At 49.4% G+C, this 27911-nt stretch overlaps 1 protein-coding gene across 1 annotated transcript in view; it reads right to left on the reverse strand.

Moving 5' to 3' along the window:
* Nucleotides 1–1228: 1228 nt before the first annotated feature.
* The window catches only part of PARL (presenilin associated rhomboid like), a 45440-nt gene continuing 18757 nt past the window's right edge, over nucleotides 1229–27911 (reverse strand). Inside the window, exons 4-10 of the mRNA XM_075556117.1 lie at nucleotides 24655–24703; nucleotides 19290–19385; nucleotides 18535–18684; nucleotides 16960–17030; nucleotides 5667–5768; nucleotides 5451–5548; nucleotides 1229–1539 (exon numbers count right to left, since the gene is read on the reverse strand). Coding sequence (XP_075412232.1) covers nucleotides 1428–1539; nucleotides 5451–5548; nucleotides 5667–5768; nucleotides 16960–17030; nucleotides 18535–18684; nucleotides 19290–19385; nucleotides 24655–24703 — 678 coding nt within the window. The 3' untranslated portion in view covers nucleotides 1229–1427. The remainder of the gene's footprint in view (nucleotides 1540–5450; nucleotides 5549–5666; nucleotides 5769–16959; nucleotides 17031–18534; nucleotides 18685–19289; nucleotides 19386–24654; nucleotides 24704–27911) is intronic.

Here is a 27911-nt window from a genome sequence, read left to right on the forward strand (position 1 = left end):
GGACTCCTAAATATTTTACACGGGCGCGAAGTGTGCCTGGCCCACTACCTCCGGGAGCGCCATTAGACAGCATCAGTTACCCGGAGCCACGTGTGAGGCTTTCCTTGGAAGGTGTCCTGCGCGCCCCTCAGAGCAAGGACGCAGCTGGGCCCTGGCCACTCAGAACAGACTCTCCTCCCACATCCCTGCGGGCTTTCCGCATTGAGGTCAAGGCAAAGCCTTCAGCAGAGCAGGCCCTGGCGGCTGTGGCATCACAGCCCCTGCAGGTGGCCCGTCAGTGGCCTGGGTGTGCCAGGGCTGGGGCAGCCACTCTGGGAGCTGGCTTGCAGAGAAAGGGCTCTTCTGTTGGCATGTCTTCGTTCATCAACAGCCGAAGAGCACTCGCGACCTGCCAGGTAGGTCAGGGCTGGGTGTCTTCAGCTCTGCAAGTGCCAACCAGGTGCTGCCTGAACCCCTCGGGGAAGAGGGAGTGGGCGACTGGCCTGCTCCCCGCAGCCAGGGTGGGCAACGGGGGGCGAGGCAGGGACCAGAGATTGGGGGTGAAGATGGGGGGCACCGAGCAGCTAGTCACACCAGGGGTTTAAATGTGTCTCAGGAAACAGGCTGGCTGGTCTTTTCGGCACTCTGCTTTATGGAGGACTGGTCTAGGATTCGTTTAATTACTGGGTGGGGGTAGAGGTGGGGCAATCATCTTATTGGGGGGCTTATAGCTCCTATCACAATCCATCCCGAATCCATTGTACCAAGCACATCTGTACATCCCATATATACTCGAGTATAAGCCAACTGGAATATCAACTGAGGGGCACCTAGTTTTACCACAAAAACTGCGTGATGTCAAGTGGACTCGCCGAGAGCCACGTAAGCTGGCGCCTACTGCTGCGTTTATTTCAGCACGCGGCTTCCATTAGAAGGAGAAGATACAATTAGACTCGGATTCAAGTTCGGATTTATCCAAGTCACTTCCTTCTAACCCTTAATTTAGTGGCAGTTCTAACCTAGAAAGCACAACCTAAGAATAGCCCGTTTTTATATGCCACTCAGTGCCAGAAACCAGCCCCTTTCTTGGGGAACCTGCAGCTCCTATTTCTGAGCGTCAGGAGGAGAGTGCCGCCCCAGCCCATCAGCGCGGGGAGGCAGGGAGGCAGCGAGCAGGACTCCCTCACCAGCCCCCTGCTCCCAAGGCGGGTCCCATGTCCCAGACCCAGAGAAAACACACTGCTCCGAGTTACAAACTAGAGATATAAACCTTTATTTCACCAAGGCTGTCATAATCACCTTAACAAGAACACGCCCGGGGCCTCCGGACCCTGGGGGCACGAGGTGCTAGGCGTCTTGCTGGCAGCAGTGTGGGGGCCTCCGGGCAGGCGCAGTCCTGGCTGTTCCAGCGGCACTCGCCAGAGGCACAATCTCATCTGGCTCGGGCTTTACTTGGGGCCACCTCCTTTTTTGGGGCTGTTAGTCCTCATTTCATGCCAGATTTTCACCAGCGGCTCCCTGTTCTTCCAGATGAGTTCATGACCGTAGGTAATATACCATCTGGAAAAGAAAAACCAGGCCGCGGATTCGCCCAGTAGGACGCACAGCTGACAGGGCCCAAGACATTCTCAAGCTACAAGCCTAATGCTACTGTCAGAGGCCATCTAGCCTATTAAAGCAGCCGACTTATTTAATGCCGTTCGATGGTCCCGCTTCAGTATGTTACAAGACCAGAATAGGATGAGAATGGTTTGCGCATGCTGAGGAGCACAAGACACACACAAACACACCCACACACACACACACACACACACACACACTCACTCACTCACTCCTCTCCCTTCTCAGAGTTGCCTACCAGGAGCCCGAGGCGCTGAGCTGGGCAGTGAGTGGGTCAGCACCTTCACCTGCGTGAGCTCGCTCCACAATGCAGTCACCAGAACCAGAACCCAGGCCAGGTCCACCCTCGGCCGGTTGCCGTGGCACCCACAGCATCCAGTGCCCGCTGGCCAGGCGGGGAAAGGCTGGGTGGGATGCTGAAATGGCTGCTAAGGAGAGCTTTCCTCATGAACCCTTGCTCTGCCCTGCTTCCCCCACGTCCACGTTCCCGCAGGCAGAGACCAGGTTGTTGATCTTCACATCTCCTAGACGCCAGGGAGAAACATGTTCTCTCGAACTTCGCCATCAGAATAGCCTTTTAGTGTTTATCATTTAAATGTTCTCAGCAAGTATTTCTTGCCTGAAAGGTTATGAAGTACACCTGAATCTTGGTTTTGCTGTCATCAGTAACTATAATGTACATTTATATTTACTAAAAGGAGTTAAAATCAAATGATGAAAATCCAAACCAAACCAGCTCCAGCGCACTGCCATCAAGCCAATCCCAGGCACAGCACAAGCCAACCGGACAGCAGAACCGCCCCGTGAGGTTGGGCTTTCGATGGTTGCGGGTGCACAGTCTCATCCTTCTCCCGGGCGCGGCTGGTGGGGTCGCGTGGTCAGCCACCCAAGGCATGACCCGCCGTGCCCCCGGGGCCCTTGCCTACCAAACAGAGCACCACAAACACTCTCGGAAATTAGGGGAAAGCCCAGAGAGAACCAGTCAGGCAAATTTACAGAAAGAAAAAGGGATTTACAAAAATACATTCAAGAGAGGCACCAGGATTCTCTTGGGCTGAAAATCGAATTCTGTGGTGAATTAAGAATGCGAGAAAAGGATTCTCCTCTGATTCAAGTACAACTGCAAAACCCCTGAAAGAAATTAATCACTTGTCAGGGTCTCATTAATAAAGAGGCTCTTTTTTAACAACTACCTATGTTTAACCTTTTTAATCTCCATATTTTAATCAAACGCTGTGATCTTATAAGTACACAGTTTCTGATTATATTCATGTATCCAAATGTAGTCAGTCATTTGGCTAAAATAAAATTAGAAGAACTCCTGGAGGAGGAGTACCCTCTGAGGCCCCCTGCTGGACAGGCTTGGTTTCGAGCTGTGGGATGTGCGGGCCGGCCTCCTTCTGGAGGGTTGAATTGAATTAATTTTTTGACTGACTCACTGTCCTGGGGGAATGCTGACTCCAAAGGACCCTCCCAATACCACCGGGCAGAACTGCCCCTGGGGTTTTCCACTAACCTACAGAAGGCAAAGCCCCAGCTTTCTCCCAGAGCGGCTGCGGGCTTCCTCTGCTAACCCAGGATTCAGTTATCAGCACGACGCAGAGGACCACTTCCTCGGGCAGAGGATCTTCGAGAGCAAAGGAGGGAGACTGAACTAAAGAGAACTGAGACTGAGGTTTTCCCGTCTAGAATGAAGAGGTTACCAAGGATGGCTCAGGGCAGGACCGAGATCTAAGAAATGACGAGGCGGTAGAGTTTGAGACAGCACAGAGAATGGATCCTGCCTTTCTGACCCGGGCTGCAGAAGGCCCCGTCATTATTCATTCATTTTCCCCATCATTTGGCTGGGGCTCTTGCAGCCCTTGTCACACTCCACACATCAACTGCATGGAGCACATTTGTATGTTTGTTGCCATCATCACTCCCAAGACGCTTTCTGCTGGAGTCCTCTTTCTTCCCCTTCCTCTCCCCTCCTGTATCCTTGATCAATTACATATTGTCAGCCTGCATCATATATCCTCCTGTCTCCCTTCACCCACATTCCGCTATTCGTCCCCTTGGGGGGGGGGGCTCTGTATCCCACCTTGTGGTGGTTCCTCTTTTCTCACCCTTCCCCTCCCTGACCATCCTCCTACTCCCACTACTGATCTTCAGGGGGCTGATCTGTCCCAATGTGTGTTCTCCGGTCTAGCCAGATTTGTAAGGTAGAACTGGGTCATGGTAGTGGGGGGAGGAAGTATTCAGGAATTAGGGGGATGACGTGTGATTCATCGGTGCGAAGCTGCACCTAGGGTGAATCATCCCATCCTTACACCACTTCTGTGGGGGGATATCCAGTTATATACACATGGGGCTTGGGTCTCCACCCCCACCCTTCTTTCACATCGATGTTGTTTTGGATCTTTTGATACCTGTAGCCTGATCCCATTGACACCTCATGATCACACTGATCTAGTTATAGTCGGGACAGAAAAGGGCTGTCCGGTGTCGGTTCAGAAGGATGACAACCTGCTGGGGAGAAGACCTTTTAAGACTACGTGGAAAGCACTGACGCCGTGTCACCCCTCAAGGGCAGCGAACAACAGAACTGTATGAGAACAGACACCCCGGACGATGTAAGATGCGGCAATACATAGACAAGGGTTCCTGCTATCAAGGACTTCAATAAGAGAATGCTTTGGAACTGAGTGTGGTAGCAATTGTGCAACACTGCTTGATGTGACTGAACTATGGAGTGTTATGGTATCTGTAAGAGCTCCCAATAAAAATGATTTATATAAAAGAACATGTGGAAAGATCTAGACAGATTTAGCGTTCACAAAACATAACCCTTTTTCATAAGTTACGATGTTTCGCATGCTGGAATAGCAGGTCAGTTTCTCCTATTTATAATGTGTTGCTTTTAAAGCTAGAACTCACATATGCTATTCTTTAATCATCACCGAAAATTAAAAATGGCATAATGGCATTTAGTTCTACCGCCTACTGGGCAAAACCGCTCCACTTAGAATAGATTCCTTTTTCTTTTCTAATTAAAAACTTAAGTTTCCCATTGTCATGAAACAAACTAAAAACCAAGTCTGTGTGGAAGGCAACAGTTGTGCTATAAAGATTGGAGACGTCCAGGGCTCAGCTTCCCCGGCGGGACGGCTGGGGGTGCCGGGGGCCTCGAGTGGCCCGGGCTCTCTGCTTAGTTGGGCAGCACAGATGGGAGCCTCGGTGGCCAGGCTGGTGCAGCCGCAGCAAGGGCTCTGGGCTAGCACTGCTACTGACGAGCTGCCTGAGCAGCGGGGCTCCCTCTGACCCCGGCTAGTTGGCTAGGCAAGGTGGGTGGTCACCTCACTGTACCTTATGGGAATTAGCTCAAGGTCTGCTCACTAAGTGGTCAACTGGTGCCCCACTATACTCACTACTCGCTCGCTCGCTCACTCACTCACTCACCCACCCAGCCAGCCAACGCACAAAGCACAAGGGATGGGGGCCTGGACCACCATGCACCATGCAGATGGCTGCAGCAGGAGCGGTCCTGGGAGAAGGGAAAGGGGCTGGGGAGCTGCAGCCATCCTGGTGCTCTGTGGGGTCAGAAGAGCAGTGGGATGTTGTATGGGGCTGGGTGTGGTGATGGCCAGAAGCGAGGTAATGAGCTTCCAGGGTGAGGACAGACTACAATGACTGGCCGGCTCATATCCCACCCACCTCAGAAGGTGGAACTGGAACTAGAAGGGAAGTGCACCCCCTCCGCCCCCCAAACAGTGCTGAGGCGCCCCTGTTGTCCTTCCAGCTGAGGCCCTGCAGTGGGCAGGGGAAGGAGGGAGCCAGGGCCTGAGGCAGTCAAGAACAAGCACACTCACATTCCGAAGAGAGCGCCTCCCAGATGCGCTGCATGGTCAAAAAACTTCCATCCCAGGATCATGCCAGCTGTATCCATGGCAATAATGGCTTTCAGGGCCTGAAAGTCACCGAGAGGACAGGAGTGAGCGGCACACACTCTGCCGTACCGACAGCCCCCTCGTGCGAGGGCAACCACCCAGCCCAGTGCCCAGGGCGTGGCTTCTGAACACACTCACATTGCCTGCCGTGAACGTGAACATGGGGAGGAAGATGATGGCGAGCCTCCCTTCTGGGACCTTGGTGCAGACAGCGGCCAGCACGGTCATGATGGCGCCCGACTGCAAGGCACAAAGAAGGCGGTGTGAGTCCTCCCGGCACGCAGCACTCAGTGGACCACAGAGCTTAATGACTGCGGGTGTGGTAGTTACATCATCTGGTGTCAATTTGGGACTTAAGAGGATTCAGCGTGAAGGGGTGGAGTCTCATCTGTCAATCCGAAGATAACTAATGAGATCTCTGTGTGGGCTTGGCCTTCTCCTGAGAATTCTGGGAACTCCTGTTTTTCCTTCTTGGAGGTGGGAGACACTTCTCTCTCGCTGTTCATTCCCTTGGAGTCTCTCTACTGGCAAGGCTGACTCCCTGTGAGACGTCCCTTAGGAGAAGCCACATGGACCCACCCTGATGCAGCCCTGGGTGCTGAAGCAGCCACATGGAGAGCCCTGCCAGCACGGAGATGCTTACAAGGCCACTGGATCCAATGACTCTCTACCCACTGGCCAGTGGTCACCCTGCACTCGGCGTCATTGCGTGTGCTTCATGAGTCTGAAGAGGACTTTATAGATTGATATCAGACATACAGGCTAATGTCAGACTTATGGGGTCAGACTAGACTGAGCTGGGATTTTTTTTACCTAAACTCTCTCTTGTACACATTCGTGTATTTATGAATTTGTTTTTCTAGTCTATGTGGAGTTAGACAACGTGTGTGTGTGTTTTCAGAAAGTTCACACACTACAAACAAATTTCTGGGTAGGCCCAAAACTTACGGAGATTTCCATTCCCACACACAACGTACTAAGCAAAGGGGCCCGGCAGCCTGTCGACCAGGACCACTCAGGAGGAGAACTCCACAGGGTGGTGAGGTGTAAGTGTGTGATGAACGCCTGGGCCCGTGTGAGCCCTTCACACTAATCAGTGTATCAAACACCTAGGAAAGCACTCCTCAAGACTCTCCAACAAAGCCCCAGCTGCGAAGGTGCCCAACGAAGCCCGCACGCGGGGCTTGCTTGCACTGTTTTATATTTGCAATCTGCTTCATCATACAACTAAGTGTTTTACTTAACGCTCTGAACAAATGTGAAGCTCCCAGTAGACGTGCCATGTTCTGCGGGGCCCTGCATGGTCTCATCGCAACCCCAGCAACACTCGCACGCATGCGCCTGTGTGAGCGGCACCTGACCCTGACCGCCATCTCTGTACTACAGACGGAATGTCTACTAGCCCAGAGCCCGCGCAACCACCTCAGGCCATACTAGAGCGGTTACAATCACCATGCAGCTGTTTTAAAATGTTCAGAAGAGCCAAGCTGTGACTCTGTGATAGGTAGGTTTATTGTGCTAACCTGGCCAAGAGGAACATGTGGAATTAATAAGGTCGCAGTTTGACTGGAAGGCAGAGAGAAATGGAATGGCAAGCCCTTCCCTCCTCTCTTTTGCTCTCTGGTGATCAGAGCAGTGTGCGGCTGCTTTAGCTAGTTCTCTGCCTCAACTTGTGAGTTACACTACCTGTGGGACAGCCAACCCATAGGTTGCTAGAGCTTGAGGTTCCTTCAAGACCTGCTTCACCATGCTGCTGAAGTGTGCATCGCTTGAGTTGGGGACTGTCAGATCCTGTTGGTTTGCATTGCTTGGGTTCGATAGCTCATCTGGGCCTGCTTCGCTAAATTCCTGAGCTGCTACTGTTGGTGACCCACCTGCTGCTTGCTGCCTGTGGCCAGACTGCCTGCATTGTCCTAGGAAAGACTCAGCTATCTGCTGCCTTGACCTTGGACCCAGGGACCCTCATGAGTTGAAGGATGCACTTCCTGTATATTAACTGTTCCATGGAAGTGAGTTGAACGGAGCCCTCTGTACTGCTGTGTGGACTAATTAGCTGTTATGTTCCTTCATGCTGTACATATTTATCGATCTATATAAAATCATTAGTGTCCTGGTGTTGTTTCTCTAGAGAACACTGTCTAACACACCTGGTTAAGACTAAGGTATATCTAACCCAAGCTAGGGTACTTTCAGTTGCTTCATGATGAGTGTGAAGACTGGCCAATGAATAAGAATGACAGGGAGCCGGTATACTTGCATTATGGTGTTGGAAAAGAACATGTTATATACTGTGGACTGCCAGGAAAAAAAAAATCTGTCTTGGAAGAAGAATGGCCAGAATGTTCCTTAGAAATGAGGATGGTGGGACTTTGGACTTGTCGAATGAAAACAGCCCTCAGTGGGGGGAGTGATGACACAGCAGCGGCAACAGTGGGCTCAAACAGCAACAACTACGAGGACCAGAACCAGGCCGTGTGCCGTTCTCCCACACACAGGTTCCTGAGGCGAACCAACAGCCCCGGACAGCTCCTCCCAGTCTGCAGAATCTGAATTTACAATGGCGTTAAAATGCCCACTAAGTAAATGAGTTCCATTTAACGAATCCCTCTTAGTCTCAGTTATGCTCCAAATTCCTGCGTAACAGTTTTCTCAGTGCCTTTTACGTAAAAGGTTGTTTCGGAAGAGGAGATTATCCCGTGTTGGGGATTACTAATATTAGCGAAAAAGACATTATGGTGAATCAAATCTTATGGATGTGAGTTGTGCCATCCTCTAACATCCAGTTGTCTGAAAGGGAAACCAGGAATGTAAGGATGCAGGAGTATCACAGCAACATACAGAACACAGACCAGGGCCCAGGGGAGTAGACAAAGGCAAGCAGGGTACACAAGGCAGACCACCACCACCGAAGGACAAGCCGCGCTCCTGCCTAATGGGGCCAGGCGGCGGACTGGGGTGGCACCTGCCAACCTGAGAGCAGGATTAAGAGTCAAAATAAACTCTGTTCTACATTTAAGATCAACTGCCTTAGTAGACACACACACAAACACCCCACACTCTCAACCCAACCATTTTCTCACCTATTCCCCCGCTCCACACTCTGCGCACCTAAAAGGGTCACACCAATTTTCAAGGCTCTCAAAGAAAGTGGCTGGCTGCCTTGTTCCCTGCAAACCTGCTGGGTCGTGGTTTCCCTGGGATACACCCATTAAACTGGCCATGCCTAAATGAATTCGGAAAGAGACCTCACCTCAGCCGCCAGCCCACCCGTGCTCACAGCAGTAGGCAGGGCAGATGTCACTGTGAAGAGCGGCACACCGCCCTCCGGGGTTAGGCATGTGTGAATCCGTAAATCCCAAGTTTATTTTTAAACAATACCTGACACAACCAACAGAAACCAAGCTGCAGCCTTTTTTAACTGAGAGGAGAAAGCACCAGAAAAATGTACTCCCCCTAACCGAAACACAACAAATTTTTTATTACATATGAAAAATAGCGTTAAAATTCTACAAACTCCAACTTACTCCCCGTGACTATATTCTTCACCACTCCCTACAGGTATTTTAAAATTAAAGAGAATTTTCATTTGCTGTGTATTTCTATGTAGAGCCAGTTTCTTTCTGACTATAATTTATTTCCTAATATGGTCTTGATCTATATAAATTCAGACACTTCTGAGGGTTTGGATAAATCAGAGCATACATTTTTGAGAAATGTTTGGGTCTGCCCTCATACAGAGAAAGTCTACTTTTTCTAGTAAAAAGCTTTTATGAATAAAAAACGGGCCCCCGCCACTTCAGGAAAATGTCGCATATACGTCTTGCAGACAATTACAGACCTGAGAGGTCTATAAGCAAAAAACAAACTCACTGCCATGGAGTCCGTGCCAACTCACAGCGATCCCACAGGCTAGGGTAGTACGGCCCCCGAGGGCCCAGCTGGTGGTTTCAAACTGCTAACCTCATGGTCAGCAGCCCAACAGGGAATTACAGTGCCACCACAAATTGAAATATCTAGGGATATACCTGACTAAAAGAACAAAGATCCATACGGGGGAAACTACAGAACACTATTACAAGAAAGCAAGAGGGACCTCAACAAATGGAAGAATATCCCATGCTCGTGGATTGGAAGACTCAATATAGTCAAGATGTCAGTTCTGACAAAGGCACTATATAAATTTAATCCCAATACAATTACCCTCATCTTTCTTCAAAGAAATGGAAAAACTGATTAACAACTTCATATGGAAAGGAAAGAAGCCCAGAATTAGCAGAGAACTCCTCAAGAAGGACACAGTGGGATGGCTTGCTTTACCTGACTTTAGCACATACTATACAGTCACAGTGGTCAAAACCGCATTGTATTGGTACAATGACAGATACTCAGACCAATGGAAAAGAACTGAAAACCCAGAAATAAAATCATCAGCATACAGACAACTGATCTTTGATAAGGGCCAAAAAAATATCCAATGGGAAGCAGATGCCCTCTTTAAGAAGTGGTGCTGGAAAAAATGGATATTTACCTGCAGAAAAATGAAGCAAGACCCTTCCTTATCTCACTCCATGCACAAGAATAAACTCAAGGTGGATCACAGACCTTGAAGTTAAAACCCAAACTATTAGGGCCATCAATGAGGGAATTGGGACCAACTTGAGAACTTTGGCACAGGGAATACATAGGCTATCAGAAATAGGGAAAGACACAAGCAGAGGAGGCACAAATTGACAAATGGGATATACTGAAAATAAAACACCTGTGTACATCGAAAGAATTCACCAAGAGAGTAATAAGAGTCCACGGACTGGGAAAACATTTTTAGCAATGACACATCATACAAAGGCCTTATTACTAAAACCTACAATACTTTGCAACTTACAATAAGATAAACTAATTGCCTACTTGAGAGGTGGGAGGCAAAGGACCTGAACAGAAGTTTCATGGGCAGAAATCCGAATGGCCAACAAACATATGAGAAAATGTTCCCGATCTTATCCATAAGAGAAATGCAAATTAAAACAACAATGAGGTACCACCTAACACCGTCAAAGATAGCCCAACTCAAAAAATCAGAAAGCAACAAGTGTTGGAGGGGCTGTGGGGAGACAGGAACTCTCATCCACTGCTGGTGGGCCTGTAAGTATGTACAGCCACTATGGAAATCGATCTGGCGATATCTAAAACAGATGGAAATCAAGTTACCATATGACCCAGCAATCTCCCTACTGGGCATATACCCAGAAGAGGCAAGAAACAAACCAAGGCCAGACATCTGTGCTCCAATGTTCATTGCGGCACAGTTCACAATTGCAAGGAGTTGGAAGCAACCCAATTTTCCATCAACTGACAATTGGATTAAAAAGCTGTGGTACATACCTACAATGGAGTACTACGCATCGCTAAAAAGCAGTGATGAACGTATGAAGCACATCGCTGCATGGGAAGAACGGGAGGAAATCATGCTAAGTGAAGTCAAGTACAAAAGGACAAGTACAACATGAGTCCTCTGAGGTAAGCTTTTAAAAAAAATAATGCAAAAGGGGCATAGGGGAAAAGCTACTGTATACAAACATTCCTGGGGTGAGGACCAGGTAATATGGCAGGAACCAGACCAAATGCAGGGACACACATGGTAGACAACTAAAAAGGAGGTGGGGAAAGGGAAAAAATAATAATAAAAAAGAAAAGGGCAGAGGGCACACAGGGCACTAGGCCACCCAAGGGGAGGGTGTTGTTTGTGTCTCCACAGGGAAGAGGGACCAGACTTCACCCAGGGCTCCAAGATGGGAATGCAACATGCCGGCGTGGAGCAGGGAACCAGTGGAGAGGTTTGGGGGTCTGGACCCCAATTCCAACTACTACGTGGACACCTGCCCCTCCCCCCAGAAGAATTTATTTCAAAGGACGTCATTGAATCTGCAGCTCCAGGAGGGGGACATAGCTGATCGGAGCACACGGGAGCAAATGAAAGGGGAGGAGAGAGTGGAGCACATCAGTCCAGAGCAGTCAGTCCAGAGAGAACATGGCCGAGTCCACTATGAGACATGACGCCCCTCACTGACGCATAGCCCTACAAGGAACAACACCAGAGACACAGTGTAGGAATTGCACCCAATCTGATCCCACCACACCGAGGCGAAACACTAAGGGGGTGCAACCGAACAGCAAGGGAATGGAGCAGTGAGGTCCACAGGGAATGCTGAAGGTGGACTTTGGGGCCAGGGCGTGGTGCCCCAACAGACTGGACTGGAAAACACTCCGAAAGGCCAACAAACAATCCTTGAACTAACTACAAGCTTTTCTTTCTTGTTTTGTTTTTTGTCATTGGTTTGTTGTTGTTTTGTTGTATATTGTTGCTTGGGTTTGTTCTGTCTTGTTTTTGTGCATGTCTGTCTGAATAAGAAAGGCTGGATGAGCAATCTGGAGGAGAAAACAATGGAACCGACAGTTCCTGGGGACATGGGAGAGGAGGAGGTGAGGGGAAAGGTAGTGGTGTTAAACCTGGGGACAAGGGAACAACAAGTGATCCAAATCGGTGGTGAGGAGGGTATGGGAAGCCTGGTAGGACATGATCAAGGTTAATGTAACCAAGAGGAATTGCTGAAACTCAGGTGGGGACTGAGCATGATAGTGGGACAGGAGGGGAGTCAAAGGACTAGAGGAAAGAGCTGGGAGGCAGAGGGCATTTACAGAGGTCTAGACAAAGGCATGTGCATACACAAGTTATACTTACACTATCATCTACTGACTGTGCAACAGCATCATGAAACATTTGAAATACTGTGAGCACTACCAAATGTAACAGACACGAAGTGAGCACATTTTGTTGGGAAACTGTCTACGACTTGCTTGACACAGGGTGGCCACAGCCTTCGATTTGTAAAAATACTGTTGTTTAACATCTCTCTACACACAGAGAAATGTAACCTTCTGTTTGTGAAGCTCAATAGAGCAGGGGAGCCCACCCTTCAATGACGCAGCCCAACAACCCGTCTGCTCCTGGTCTTCCCGTCGAGGCCGGTTCCGGGTTCTCTGGAGCACTGACTCAGAAAGCTGCACCACACAGGCGGCAGCAGCTCAAGTTTCTTAGTGATGGTGTGCCCCTACATCTTCAGCTGTCAAGTTATGCTAATCCGTTAATGCATCGTGCCAGTTTTAAATACGAGAAGAATTCAGACCACAAAATACAGGATAAGATAAAAAGGCAAGACATATTTGAAAAAGAAATAGATGTCAAGGAATTTCCAAGGGAAGGTGTATATGGACCCATGGTGGCTAGCTCGTTACACGCTGAGGTACCAGTCATAGGGGCAGTGGTTCAAACCTACTGTTCAGCTTGTAAAAACGTAAAAGCTTGGAAACCCAAAGGGGCGGTCCTTCCCTGCCCTGTACAGCCGCTCTGAGTTAGGGTCCCGCAGACGGCAGCAGGTTCTTCTGGGTATGGGAGGTTGCTCAGTACATAGACTACCAGTCAGATACTGCAAAGTTGGATCCTTGCTTGAGAAGGGTGGAAGGGCATACATGTGAGGGCAATTTGGAGTGTTGAAAAATCTAAAATTTCAGAGCAATATTCATAAATACTTTTGATTATTTAATTTTTCTTCTTCAAATTATGTAGTAAACATTTCAGAACAACACATTTTAATATATAAAGGTCAATGGGTGGGAGAGGGAGGAAAAATGAGGAGTGATACCAAGGGCTGAAGTAGAAAGACAATGTGTTGAAAAGATGACGGCAACATATGCACACAGTGCTTGGCACAGTGGATGTGGGATTGTTACAACGCTGCAAGAGCCCCCAATGAAATGGCTTATCAATAAACAAAGACGAAGTCAATGGATAATTCATGTTATATGTTTTCAGATGAGGTTGACTCCGAGCTTCTAAGAAAAATTCAAACTTTTCTTTTTTAAATCCTCTTATTGCTCTTACATCTCTTATCACAATCCACACTTACATCCATGTGTCAACATATGTTGCCATCATCCTTTTCAAAACATTGTCTTTCTACCAAACTTTTAAGAGTCTCTGTGCACAAGTGGGAAAGTTTTGTCATCTGGGACCTTTTCATTTTCATAAAGGAGTTTGAACTGACAGACCCACCGTGGGCATCAGAACATTGGAATCTCTACTGATTGTACCAAATTCACTACACGTTCGTGATCCTGACTTGCAGTGACCCTACAGCACAGAGTGGCACATCCCCTGAGAGTGCCCAGGCTGTGACTCTTTATGGGAGCAGAATGTCTCATCTTTCTCTTGCAGAATGGCCAAAGTGTGAGCAGTGTCGGCGGTCAAACACATAATCCACTACACCATTAGGACTCCTTATTTTACTGTGCAGTAACCCTTGTTTCTGGCCCTTCCCCTCACCTTTATTTTTAAGATAAAAAAATTGGAACTGCCTGCAATTCAGTTCCTAATGAAGGAGAGGTGATACTTGGGGGAAATTCCAAGTTCATATAATTTGCACTGTTCTTTGGATCAAAGAACATCATGTGAAGTATAACTTGACCTAAATATTTCGTACAACTTTTTTTTTCACAACTACTTTCAATAAAGCCAGCCCACACTTCCTCTCCCCCCCCCCCACCGGCTAGGCACTACACTCCAATGCCCTGATATTGTATAGGTGAGCAGAGTGAAGAGACGTATAAGGCACATGTTCTGTTTACAAAAAATAGAGCTGAGAGGGGGAATCAGCAAATTAAATATACCCAGAAACAGGTCTGACACTCGAGGCACGAAAATGTGTGTTGGCCAGGTCATACATGTGTAATAAGCATACACATAATGTACTTATTTTTAAATTTCCATATTACAGATTTGGGGGTTCTGCTCAAGCTCTCCCCCTCAACACAACAACACTCTGTTCTATTAAACTGGCACTCCATGATGCTCACTCTCCCAGCACAATCGCTGAAGACAAACGGGTGCACAAGCAAATGTGGTGAAGACAGCTGATGGTGCCCGGCTATCAAGAGATAGTGTCTGGGGTCTTAAAGGCTTGAAGCTAAACAAGTGGCCATCTAGCTCAGAAGCAACAAAGCCCACATGGAAGAAGCACACTAGCCTGTGTGATCACGAGGTGTTGGGATCAGGTAATAGGCACCAGAAGACCCAAAACAAACAAAAAACACATTCTTGAGAACCGAGGGGGGCCGGAACCCAAAACCCATCTGTAGACAATGGGACCTCCCCTCACAGAAGGGTCGCGAGGAAGGGATGAGTCAATCAGCATGGATGAAACACACAATATTCCTCTGGTTCCTTGGGGCTTTCTCACCTCCTACTATCATGACCCCAGTCCTGCCTTTTACTGTGGGCTAGTCCAGAGCATGTGTACAGGTACTGGTAAGAGTTCAGGACACCTGAAATCCAGGTCAGGTAAACCCCTCAGGAACAGAAATGAGAATAGTGATACCAGGAGGGTAGGGGGAAGGTCGAGAGATGAAGGGGGAAGAAACCGTGGGGGGAGACAGTAGTCGGTGTAAGATATGAAAATAATAATTTATCAAGGGGTCACCAGGGGGGAAATGGGGGGAGAGTAAAAAAAGATGCTGATAGCATGGGCTCAACCAGAAAGTAAATGTTTAGAAAATAACAATGGCAACATATATATAAATATACTTGATACAATGGATAAGATTGGTGAAAGAGCTGTAAGAACCCCCAATAACATGATCCATAAAAATTTTTCCATATTAATTCTGAGTGAAATATTTCCCTAATGATTTCTACATGTAAAATGCAGGGACACTGATCCTTATGTGGTGCGCCATTACCACGATCCCCGCAGTTATTCCACCACCATTCACACAGACTCAGTGTCCCAGGCAGACGTTCTCCTCCATTTGCTCTGTCGTCGTCTTCGGCTTCCAAAAGCCCAGTACCACCGGCGACCGGGGGCATGACCTCTCAGACACAGAGGCCGCTGGTTGGGGGACTGAGGAGTTACTACCACGGCTCCCCTCTGCTAAGCACGACGTGCTCCTCCCTGTACTAAGCGCGCTACGCAGGTCGGCTGTACATCAAAAACCTTTGGGTGCTACTCACATCTTATGTACAGAAAGCCCAGCGCAGCGGCAGAACCGGGATTCAAACCACAGCCAGTCCCTTTCGTTGCAGGCGCGGTTACCAGTCCGACGGAGCAAGTGTTGTCCCAGGACCTACCCAAAGCCCTCAGCTTATGACAAGCGTCTGCCTGTCCTCAGAGCCCTCCAGGCCTCCAGAGTTGTTAGATGCCTGCACCCTGTCTTCTCCCCAACTAAGCTTGAAGGCAGAGTCCCTTCTCAGTCCTCCTCGTGTCACTGACTTCCTTTAAAGGGTGTTGAGTTGTCAATAAAGAAAACACGGTTTGAGATTTGTGCCCAAGTTGCCTTGAGAAGACATTCCACAGAGGAAAAAAGTGTTTAAGGCCACAGGTCAAGACAGAGCCACTCCTGGCAAATGGCTGTGGTCCTCGAGGTGAACCGCAGCAGCCCGCAGGACAGGGCACAAGGGCCCGCTGGGTTTGCTCGGCTGTCCGCAGAGCTGCTGGTGGAACCCCGGCACAGGCCTTCTGTCCGTCGTCAGCCGAGCGTTTACAAGGACTGGGTTTCCAAAGGGAGTCTTTTTGGAGTTCCCTTAAATATGAAACCCCCATTTGAATGCAACCTAGTGCCTTCTTTTAAGTATGTTCAAATTGGAGGTGGAGTGTTAACAGCAGCAGGACCTACAGATGACCACATGCATAGAAATCTGCCACTACCCCCAAGAGAAAGGGCCTCCAGGAAGCGTCCTGCACACAAACCTGGAGCAGCCGGCTGGCTGGCTGGCTGCGCGCCCAGTTCCTCATCTCGTGCCTGCTGACACTCAGACCCTGGCTGGATGGGATGGTCCAGAGCCGGGCCTAAGTCCACATTAGCCTTTTCCAGCACTGGGTTTGGTGCTTTGGCTTATGGGCTGCAGTCACTGTTCCGAGCTCGTTCTCCGGGAAGTGTGTACAAACGATCAGCTGCTACGAGTGTGAGGACAGATGCTCTGCAAGTCGCAGCAGAGCGACTGCAGGTGAGGCCATCAGAACTAGCTGTCTTCTACCCATTAAAACATGGAAGAGGTTTGCAGAAACGTAAAACAAGGCTGGTTCTTGTGATGTTTTGACTTAGAAATATGTCAGTATTTTAAATGAGTGAATAATGTTCACTTAATAATAAAGCTATAACCTAAAATTTAGACAGTTTTACAAATGTGTACATTCTGCATTGGATGCAGGTTCACGATGTTGGTTCAGCATCTGGATCATTGCAATGTGGTTCTGTAAGGTGGCAGGTAACAACTGAAGCAATGGCATGAGGGGCATACAGAAACTATCAATTCTACAAATTAGAAATCTAAAACTGTCTCAAGGTGAAGTTAAAAATGAAAATTTAAGCTAGGCATACTTACTGCACCCAGCGATGGCCCATATCTTCCTGTGGCAACTTTACACACATAGCTGACAAAATTGGAAATCACACCTGAGGAGTAAGTCGCATGTCAATAATTTAGGTGCAAGATGGTTTCCCTTTCTGATCTCCACTCATGCACGCCCCCCTCCCCACCCGACCCCCCGCGAGACTGACAGGGTCCAGGTTTCTCTCTGGTTTAATGCGAGGGCGAGGCGCCAATACTTGGCCTGCAAACACACCCACACTTACCCAAGAAGGGAAAGTCTGACACACGGTGTCGCCGGCCACTCACTCTGCCTCTCAGTATCACTGCCCTTGTCTATGAAACGAAGGGAACTGATTCCCACAGTGACCAACTGTCTCCAAATGTTCCGGCTGCCTCAGGCACACGTAAGTGGCATCTCCAGGCGGGACCCTGGAATGGACATCTATCTACCCAGCTGCACAGCCGGCCAGAGTGACCCCGGGCAAGACAGGTGACCCTCTACAGGGCCTTTGGCACCACTGTCACTTGAGGTGGACCGCCACCTGTGTGTGACTCATTTTTCCTGTGCTGCAGGGATTAATGGCATGCAAGAATGAACACTTTGTCCCCACAACCCAACTAATGCTTGGGAAGGATTACACACTGACCTTATAGGCCCAAGATATGGTTCAGCTTCTACTTTTGCGGGAGTGTGTGCACCACTGAGCACCATATGGGCCCGTGGTCAGCACTTTACTCAATCCTTCTGCAGCTCCTTGTCCTGAGACGGTCAGCTCAGAACCCCTCTGGCAACAACACACAGCAGGGGCGGAAGCAGCTTTCGAACCTAGCTCTGGGGCCTCCGAGCTCAGCACTGCCTTCACCGTGGGTCAGGTGCCAGACACACTGACTCCAGATGGAGGGAACCTAAGGCTAAATTTCTATACTTTTTGCTTCAAGTAACTTTGGAAACAAACATTATCGGAGTCTTTAAAGGCATCTTCTGTTTTTCACTTCTACTCAACTACATCTGTAAGTATCTTTTACTTGGGTTAAGCAATGCTAGGATATACTAACTTTATTTATTTACTGATATAAGCAAGTAAAACCTGACCGGTGAGCCCGTCCGGCAGCATCCGGGGCCCTGGAACTGTGCCCACCCTCAGGACCTAGCCTAAGCAGGGGGTGCTGCTGTACCCAGTGACGGGGTAAGCTCCCTCTTGACGATGTCCTTGGTCAGCTCTGTGCTCAGTCTTCCTGGAAGCATGCGTGCCTTCCTTCCTTAGCAGACACTCGCTCGGGAGTCTGGGAACCGCTCGTCTGTAAGATGGCGGGACAAACTCAGAACCCAGGTCCAGAGAGCGGAGGGTGCGCTTGGGTTCGACAAGCCTGACTAGAACTAGGCCCAGTCAACTGACAACGGAGTCACGTAAGAGCTCAGCAAAGTGAGACACGGGCAAGATGCACGCCCTGCCATCTACGACACTTCCCGCACGTGCCCTGAGCACATGCCTGGTGGGGGTCAGGCTGTGTCATCCCGGTGTCCCTTGCTAGACAAGGGGGAGGGCGTGCGCACCGCAAAGCCCTGGTTAAAGGGAGAGTGATTACCTGCTGAGAGGTACACCGCCACGAACTGCTCCTGACCCAGAATATTCACTATGCTGGAGGAGAAGCTCCACAGGACATACATGTTGGCGGCCATGTGGAACAAGGAGAAGTGACTGAACGTGGACAGCAACATGGGGGAACACAGGACCTCTAGGAGAGAGAGAGACACATACTGGTGCTCGCGGGACATGTGGCAATACTGACCATCCATGTTAGTCTGGTGTCTTTTCATTATTGTTAATACAGCAAATCAAGCTGAAGAAACAAAGTCAATTCAAAGCCAAAGTAAAGCATTTTCAGAGCGGTAAACAGTTATCTTACATTTCATTCTAATTAGTATTAAGACTATCTAGATATGCACTTATGCAGCCAATAAAAGTTCTCAGTTCAATGAAAACTTGTCTTTAATAGAAAAAATTCATTAGAAAAGTGTTATTTTCATTACAGATATGAAGTTCCATATAATATTCTTTTCAAAGACAAAGTGCATGTGGAGACCACAGATCTGAATTCATTAAAAATGTTTAAATTTTACAAAATGTTGAAACACCATGAGAGCTGTTTCGGGCACCTGGGGCCCGGCAGTCAGGGAGCTGGGAGGGCCTGGGAGGAGCAGGGCGGCCAGCCTTTCCCCAGGTGGCTCAGAGAGGCTGGCCAGGGGCTACGTTGCTGTCCGCAGCGTGTGCATGAACACAGACCGTGTCGTTCACATTACAGCGACCACACAATAAAGCCCTGCGGTGGCCTGGACTTACTGGCGGCTGGATTGGACGTGAAGTATCTGATCATGGTCCGCTGGAGAGAAGGTACTCGCCACAGACAGAACACGACGGCGTTTGCCGCTATGATACCTGTTGAGACAGACACGCATGAGCTCAAGAGACAAAGAAAGTCAGCTTGAGGAAGAGTTCCTGCCACACGCCGCCGACGAGCAGACTGACGGCTGAAGTCCCTGAAATCAGGCCTCTGCACTTCCCAATGCCACCACTGGTTGGTACAGTCAGAGAAGTCACTGGCAAATGCTCTGGGGTTGAGCTTCCTTCACCCAGGGGTGCACTTTACAAAATAGTTTCTCCTTCCCAATAAGGAGGAGTCAGGGTCCTAACTTCTGATAACAGCCGAGCCACAGACAGGCTGCAAAAGCTGTAAAACTCTGCCTTTCTTTTTCCGCAGGGACGGTGGGCTTCCAAACGCACAGAAGGCTCGCGAGTGCTTCTGTGGCTCGGCTGAGAGATGACGGACACCCTCGTGTTTGAGAAAGCCCCGTAGTCGGCGAGGGAGTCAGGAATACTGCGGAAGCCTTCTGCTACCCCTCCGGCAATAGTGCGCAGAAAGAGCCGCTGCTTCACTTTCTGCAGGGGCTGACGTGGCTACAACTGCCTTTATATTTTATTAACAGAATTATCAGTCACATTCCAGAGATGATTAGACATTCAGGAATAAACATTAGAATTAGTCACATTCCAGAGATGAAATGAAGTAGCTCTTAGAAACGACCATCTCGGGAAGTCCCCACTGTGTATACATTTGCATAGTGGGCACTCCTCGACTTGTTCAGGGAATTTAGACATAGCTCCATTTCCCCAGTTGCTTTCGCTAACAGGCAACTAGTCCTGTTGGCTCCTTCCGTCACAGGCGGCCTGGCTGCATCTTTGGAGGAGACACCCCTGTGCATGCCGGCCGGCGCCGCACCTCAGCCTCCTCGGTGGCTTCGCTCCTCTGAGCGCGCAGCCGTCTCCCAGCATGCCCGACCCACCTCGTGTTTGCTCTGCCACTTAACGGTTGGGCAGGAAGCAAAGTGACCATTTCCATGGAGTATACAGGTGCCCCTCTTTCACATCTAAAAGCTGCCTGCAACTTAAGGCGGGCAGATGTTCCAGGTAACCGGCATGGTCTGTTTGCTCCTGAAGAGCACATCCAATGTTTTACTGCACGTCAACAGTATGATTAACTAGAACCAGTAAGAATCTTCTCAGGGACTGTCCGAGTCACCGTCTTTATGCGAGGACTGCAAAAGAGCCCCTGAACAAAGCCTTAGTCGGAGCATGCTGCCCTCCCAGGGACTCCAGAGGAGGTGTCTGTCACAGGGCAAGGGCGAAGATCTGAGCAGGGGGAGCAGCAGCGCCTCAGGGGTATCAGCCTAAAGAAAGTGAGTGGGGACCTTTACCCTGCAGAGAAGTCGACGTCCTTTCCTGCCCCGCACCTCCCTGGGGTCTCAGGCCTTGTCCGCAGCGCTCGGGGCTCAGACAGTCTGGGGGAGCTGCCAGGCAGGCGGGGCTCTGGCTCCAGCTGTGGTGCAGGCACAGGGAGCGGAGGAGACGGCTCTGGGCCACAGGCTGGTCTGAGAAACAGCAATGACCACCCTGCTTCCTCCGTCCGTTCAGAGGCTGCTCTGAAGCCAAGTGCCCACAACTGGCACGGCTTCTGGACGCCGCCAGCAGCACAGCAGTGGCAGGAAAGGAAGCCTTATCTGGAGGAAGGGATTGTAACTAGAGGAGACGAGACCCCTTAAGAAAAGGCCGAGGCTTCGAGGCTGGCAGCAGCCAGAGTTCCCACTGCGAGTGCCTTTGATCAGGCACTCCGTGGGTGAGCCCGTCTGTGGCACAGCCTCATTTACTGTGACACGTACAAGAATCACTGAGAGCACGTGACAGACACACTCACAAATTTAAACAGAAATGATAAACATGAACTGCAGGTATTCTCTACTTTGAAAACTGCATTTTGAATTCCAATTTGGGGCGAGAAAGCAGAAACCCTTAAGAGATACACATTGTCAGACAAATTCAGGGACCAAGCCAGAATCTAGAGTCCAAATCCCTGACCAAGTGTATTTCTTACTCTCTACACTGAGATGTGGCTAGCCAGGAGATTTGATTGTTCTGAGCTTTGTCACTCTAGAACTTCAGGCCCCAGAAAGAGGGTGCCTCTAACTGATATACAACCCAGGATGCTCCCCAAAGGAGCCCACGAGCAAACGAGGGTGTGTGATGTTCCTGGACCCTTGGAACACTACCTCATAGGGGTTCAGAGTCTGAGCTAAAGAGTCCGGGAGAACTGATTCTAAACCCCAACATCCTACTTACAATTTAACCTCTCAGCCTCAGAGTCCTAATGGGTCTCCCTCCACCCGAACCCCCACCACACCCAAAATCAGAAAGCTAATCTTCACAGTCACATGGAAAAATTTAAGCAACACTGAAAACGAAAAACAAACTTGGAGAGCTCACGCCTCCAGATTTCAAAACCTACTGCAGAGCTACAGTCGTGGAAACAGCGTGGCACATCTTTCTCCTTGGGAATGACTGGTGGGTTTGAACTGTTGACCCTGCAGTTAGCAGCCCAGTGGGTTACCCAACCCACAGCATCACCAGGGCTGACAGGTTGGGAGGCTAGAAGTCCAGATTTAGAGCACGGATTCTAGGGAGAGGTTATTTCTGGCTGTTGTTTGCAGAAGGCTATGGATGACAGCAAGAGCCCCAAGTCCATTTTCAGTCTTCCCAGTAGATTAAGACTCCAGTGAATTCCTTCTGACCACTGGCCGGAGATGTGAATAGTCTAACCCTCAGGCAGCATGCACTGGAAGGAGATTGCTGCCGCCTCTTTCCAGCCAGCCCAGGGAGGGCAATCTCCCTTGGGGCCTTGCCTGGGTGTGTCCTTGATGAGGTCTCATAGTCTTGCCTTATGATCCCCAGGGTAGGCCCTGACTGGCTTGGTTGGAAGGCCCAGGACCAATCTTGTAAGCTCCTTTGTCTAACAATGCATGTGTCCCAATCATGGTCCCGCTCCCGAGTCTGCAGTCCCACCTGTAACTGTGATGTACTGATCTGCTAGCCTTGCTTTTGCGACAGTCTCCTTTGGGTTCTGAGTAGCCGAGTGCCTGTAAATCCTTGCAGCTTAATGAATGATCTCCTTAAATTGTAACAGCAAACAAACAGTGTGGTGGTATACATAGTGTAAGGATAGACACGTAACCAAAGGACTAAAGCTTAGAGTCCAGAAGCACACACAACCTTCTGTGGCCAGTTGATTTTGGACAAGGATGCCAAATCCACTCAATGGTGGGATAACTGGATATTCACATGCAAAAGAATGAGACTGAATCACCACTTCTCACTATATGCAAAAATTACCTCAAAAGAGATCAACAACCTAAGTGTAAGAGCTAACACTATAAGAAAGTCAGGAGGAAAGATAGAAGTCTTCAAGACCTTGTTTTAACAATGAATTCTTAGATTTGAAACCAAAACCATGATCAATCAATGTCAAAATAGACAAATCGGACTTCATCACAATTAAAAACCTGCACATCAAGGGGCATCATCAAGAACATGCCCTGCACCTAATTCACAATAGGAATTCACTTAACTGAAAGAAAAATAAAGTTGGGAAAAAAAAAAGTGAAACGACAACTTAGAAAAGAGAAACAAATTTTTCAAAACTGTATTATCATATAAGGGCTTGGTATCCAGAAGATATAAAAGCTCTTAAAATGCAACAAGACAACCCAGTTAAAAATAGCAAAGAACCTAAATAGACATTTCTCTAAAGAAGATCAACAAATGGTTAATAAGTACCTGAAATGAAAGAAGCTCAACACCATGAGTCACTAGGGAAATGTAAATTAAAAACAAAACCTGGAAAACAAGTCTTGGTAGGGATATGAAAACCTGGACCCCCCGTCACTGTGGAAGACAATTATAAAAAGTCACACACAGAACTATCATCTAGCCCAGCAAACCACTTCGAGGTATCTCCCCTGGGGAATGGAAAGCAGGGACACAAAGAGTGCACCCTCGGGCTCACGGCAGCACTAGCCCCAAGAGCCCAAACGTGAAGCATCCTTGTTGCTCACCAGCAGATGGGAAGATAACACAAAATGTGGTCTATGCATACAATGGAACTACGCTCAGACAGGAAGAGAGTGGAGGCCTGGTACAGGTACAACACAGATGGCGTGTGGCGTCACTGGGCTGAGTGAGGCAAACTGCCGTGTCCCACGTAGACAGCTAGAACAGGCAACTTCATCGGATGCAAAGAGGGAGGGCGAGATGGAGCGACTGTTTCATGGGGACGCAGTGTCTGTGTGAAGTGATGAACGTTTTCAGTAATGAGTTTCTCCATACTTTACAGCACTGTAAATGTAACTAATGACACCTGATTCCACTCGTAAAAGGGCTCAAGGGGAAATTTTTGTTATATTTTAACATACTGTCTTTCATGAAATAGAGATACCCTTTCTCAACGTGGGGAGCAACAGCGTATTCAGAGTAGGAACCATGAGATCTGATCGTCTCTGCGAGAACAAGAAGTGCTATTCCTCAAGATGTTCTCCCATCTCTGCGCCTGTGGAACCCAGTTCTCCCCTCCAACTTTCCCAAATGAAGGCACTGACATAAAACAGAAGTGCGGCTTCATGGAGATTTACCAAGAACAAAAATAGCATCACCATGGGGACCTGCGTGAGCGGCTCACGTGCAGAGCACTGGATGAGAGCCCCCGAGTGCAGTGAGCGAACCTGGGCTTCACAGCAGGGGCGGCCCGAGGCTCAGCTCTGCTCCGTACTTACGACCAGAGCCCCCGGGACAAGGCCCACCCTGAAAGTCACTTTGCTTATGTCCGAACAGGGAGGTAACTCCAGTGAGCAATCCCGTCAAAGAGGGACAGAGCGTGTATACAGCACCCCACCTACAGAAAGCAGGAACCCTGGCGGCACAGGAACAATTGGCCACCCACCCAAAGGGTCAGCTGGAGAAAGCAGATAGGCTGCTTCCAGCAGGCAGCAGCCTCAGAAACCGCCAGGGCAGTTCTACTCTGTCCCGTAAGGTCGCTGTGAGTCGTTCGGGCTTTGTCAGCCTTGCTCCCTTCCGTTTCTGCACCAAGGGAAACCGTCATCAGTCTAGCCTGTTTCACAAGCTGGGGCCGGAAACAAGGACCCTGGCTCAGCATCGTACTGAGAGACACTACCTGACCCACCACATCACAGGACCTGTTCCCACGTGACTCTGCAGCCTACAGGCCGAGACATCGTCTCCGCAGCACTGCGTGCGCAGCCTGACATACTGTACCTGTGGGTCTCACCTCCCCCCTGAATGGCTAAACGTGTGAGCTAACACAAACCTGTCACCGTCCGCTGGCCGTCACTTAGGTTATTCCACCACTTGTTAATCTAAAACAAAAGGAAAATTGCGTATCACCCTATGAGAAACACTTTCAGGCTAGAAAATGAAATTACCTTGTGGGTAAAAGAGGGGTTACTCGTCTGCAAACTCCCGGTGAGCAGCAGACACAGCACACATGTGGTAGAGGCAGACGCAGGGCGCCTTCCAGCCACACAGGCCTACATTCTTTCACAGACCTGCAATCTCTGATGGGCGCTGTGGCCTCAGACACGTGACTGCTAAACTCCCGTGCCAGTCCGTCAGAGATAGCTAGCGGTGCCCTGTGGGAAGTCACCGGCTCGAGCCCACCAGCCTCTGCCAGGGACAAGGAGGTGGCGGTCTGCTTCCTTGAAAACACTACTATTATGAGTTGGAAGCAATGCCCTGGCAGTGGGTTCCCTGCTTGCCAGATAATAAACAGATACCAAGAATTCCAAGTTCGTCAAGGTTCCATTTGGTTTTATTTTTTACTACCCCCAGCCCCCCACTCTCTCCTTCTCACTTGTTTCTCTTTGATCATAAGCCTCAGATTCCTGAATTTGGTTGACCTCATGCCATGGCTAATATGGCCAGCCAAGAGGTTCTGCTTCTGTGTGGTTTAGACAAGGCCCGATTCGGGTGCAATCACCTTAACACACTCCACAGGAGGAGGGCACTCACACCTCGCGTACAAGGCAGCAGGGCAGGCAGCAAGAACACAGTCAAACTTTTAGGGTTTGATTCCATTCGGGGTATGGAGGGTGCACATAATTAAGTTTTACACTTACAAAGTGGTAAGTACAAATTCATGACCCAGAAGCATTTGGTTGTAGGTACAATTCCATCTGCAAATACTAACTTTAAATTTGCAGAGGGAAAACATGTGCCACGCTGATACCATGGGCTAGAATTTCTTAGCAGAGTCATACATAAATCCACTACTATTTTTTGGGGGTACAACTTATAGGGGTGGTATTAAGAGCACCACAGCCCCGGCTCAGGTGTGGCCTTTAGCTTCAGAAAGCCCACAGGCCGACATGCATCCCCCTAGCCCCCCACGTTCATCGCAGCACAGTTCACAACAGCGGGAAGATGCCCACTAGCAGGAGAAAGGATGAGGAGACGTTGGGGCAGCAGATGATAGAACATGATGCCTCGCAGAAAACCAGTGAGGAAACCACAAAGGACCTGAGGACCTGGAAGGATTCTGATGAGTGAAATTAGCTGGTCACAAAAGGGGAACTATTATGACACCATGGACAGAAAAGACTCATCCCCAAGGGACTAGACTGTGGAGCCTGGCCAGGGGATGGAGGGATAGGCAGAGGAGAGGGTTGACAGATGCTGACGTGGCTCACAAGGAGGCCGTGGTCCGTGGGAGGAAGGGGGACGCGACGGGGGTGGACTACTGAAGGCTTTGGACTGCTGAATGTGAAGCTGATGATCTGAAATATAAACCTCCACCGAATTTAAAATAAATCATTGTTTGTTTTTAAATAAGGTCCATGGTCCTGTAGCTGGCTGCCACTGCTGAACGTGGTGCCTGCGGGGCCCGAGGGCTCTGGGTTTGCTGAGGGGCCCCCTTCCCACGTAAGCGCCCCTCCCACAGGGCATGAGGCCTGCAGTCAGTTCTAAGCACGCACACACCTCTGCCGTGGACAGGGCGGCTGCGGGTGAACTTCAGGACTGCCTCTTCCGCTGTGTCCTCCTTGTTCCTACTGGGCACTCTCGACCTGAGTTACTCTCAGTGTCGGAAGAGATGGGACCCGTTTCTTATCGGCCAGGGGAGGACCTCTGTTCGCCAGCTGCCCTAAGCTGGGGCGCAGCAGCATCAAGCTCTGTCTGCGGTGAGGAGCTGGGGAGTTCGCAACGGAGAGCTGCTGTCAGATTCCCCCAAGAGCTGGCAGGTCACAGCACAGCGCAGCGCGGCTCGGGGTCCCGGAAGTCAGGGTGTGTCTGAGGACCCCTGCAGTGGGCTCTCCTCTTAGTCCAATGACTGCTACTTAGAAATGCTCGAAATGGAAAAGCACTGGGGTGGGCCAAATGGCCCAGGCCTCCACAAAATGTGTCACTGGGCTCGGCTGAAACCAACTCATCCTGTTGTTGCTCCCGCCTCGGTCACGGAATCCTCTGTCACGTCTCCAGAAAGCCTCGGTCACAGCTAGGACAGAGGCAGTCTGGAGTCTGGGGCGGACCGTGGCCTTGGCAAAAGTGACAGAATGATGAGCGCACTCTGCTGTGCTGGCACCCAAGCCCACTCCGCCCTCGGTCACTTTCCTTCTCCACCATGGCGGGCAGCGAGGGCAGCCTGTGGCCGCCTCACCAGATGTGGTCCCCGCCACCGCCTCAACCATGGCCTGCCTCGCAACACCAAAAAGGCACAAGCAACCCCATTTGGTTTTAAAAGTTAAAATTCTGGCAATATTTTCTACTAAAATTGTTACTTTTTAAAAAAGTGTAATAGGAGTATGGAGACTTAGGGGGGAAACCATTGAAGGGAAGAGAAAGGGGAATCCTCATCCTTCAGGGACACAAACAAGAAATCCTATGCTCTGGAGGAGAAAACAATGGGACCGACAGTTCCGGGGTGACATGGGAGACAGGGAGGTGAGGGGAAAGGAAGTGGTGTTAACAAACTCAAGGACAAAGGAACAACAAGTGATCCCAATCAGTGTGAAGAGGGTGTAAGAGGCCTGGTAGGGCGTGATCGAGGATAATGTAACCGAGAGGAATTACTGAAACCCAAAGAAGGCTGAGCATGAGAGTGGGACAAGAGGAAAGTCAAAGGAAATAGAGGAAAGAGCTGGGAGGCAAAGGGCATTTGTAGAGGTCTAAATACAGCCATGGACATATGCAAATATATTTATGTATAAAGGTGGGGAAATAGATCTATGTACATATATTATAGGTTTAGTATTAAGGTAGCAGATGGACATTGGGCCTCCACTCAAGTACTCCCTCATGCAAGAACACTTTATTCTACTAAATTGGCATTCTATGATGCTCACCTTCCCGACACAACCGCTGAAGGCAAAGTGGGTGAATAAGAAAATGTGGTGAAGAAAGCTGTTGGTGCCGGCTAATCAAAAGATATAGCATCTGGGGTCTTAAAGGCCTGAAAGTAAACAAGCGGCCATCTAGCTCAAAAGCAACAAAGCCCACATGGAAGAAGCACACCAGCCTGTGTGATCATGATGTGCCAAAGAGATCAGTTATCAGGCATCAAAGAACAAAAAA

Source organism: Tenrec ecaudatus, chromosome 8 (assembly GCF_050624435.1).
Source record: "Tenrec ecaudatus isolate mTenEca1 chromosome 8, mTenEca1.hap1, whole genome shotgun sequence".
Taxonomy (NCBI): domain Eukaryota; kingdom Metazoa; phylum Chordata; class Mammalia; order Afrosoricida; family Tenrecidae; genus Tenrec; species Tenrec ecaudatus.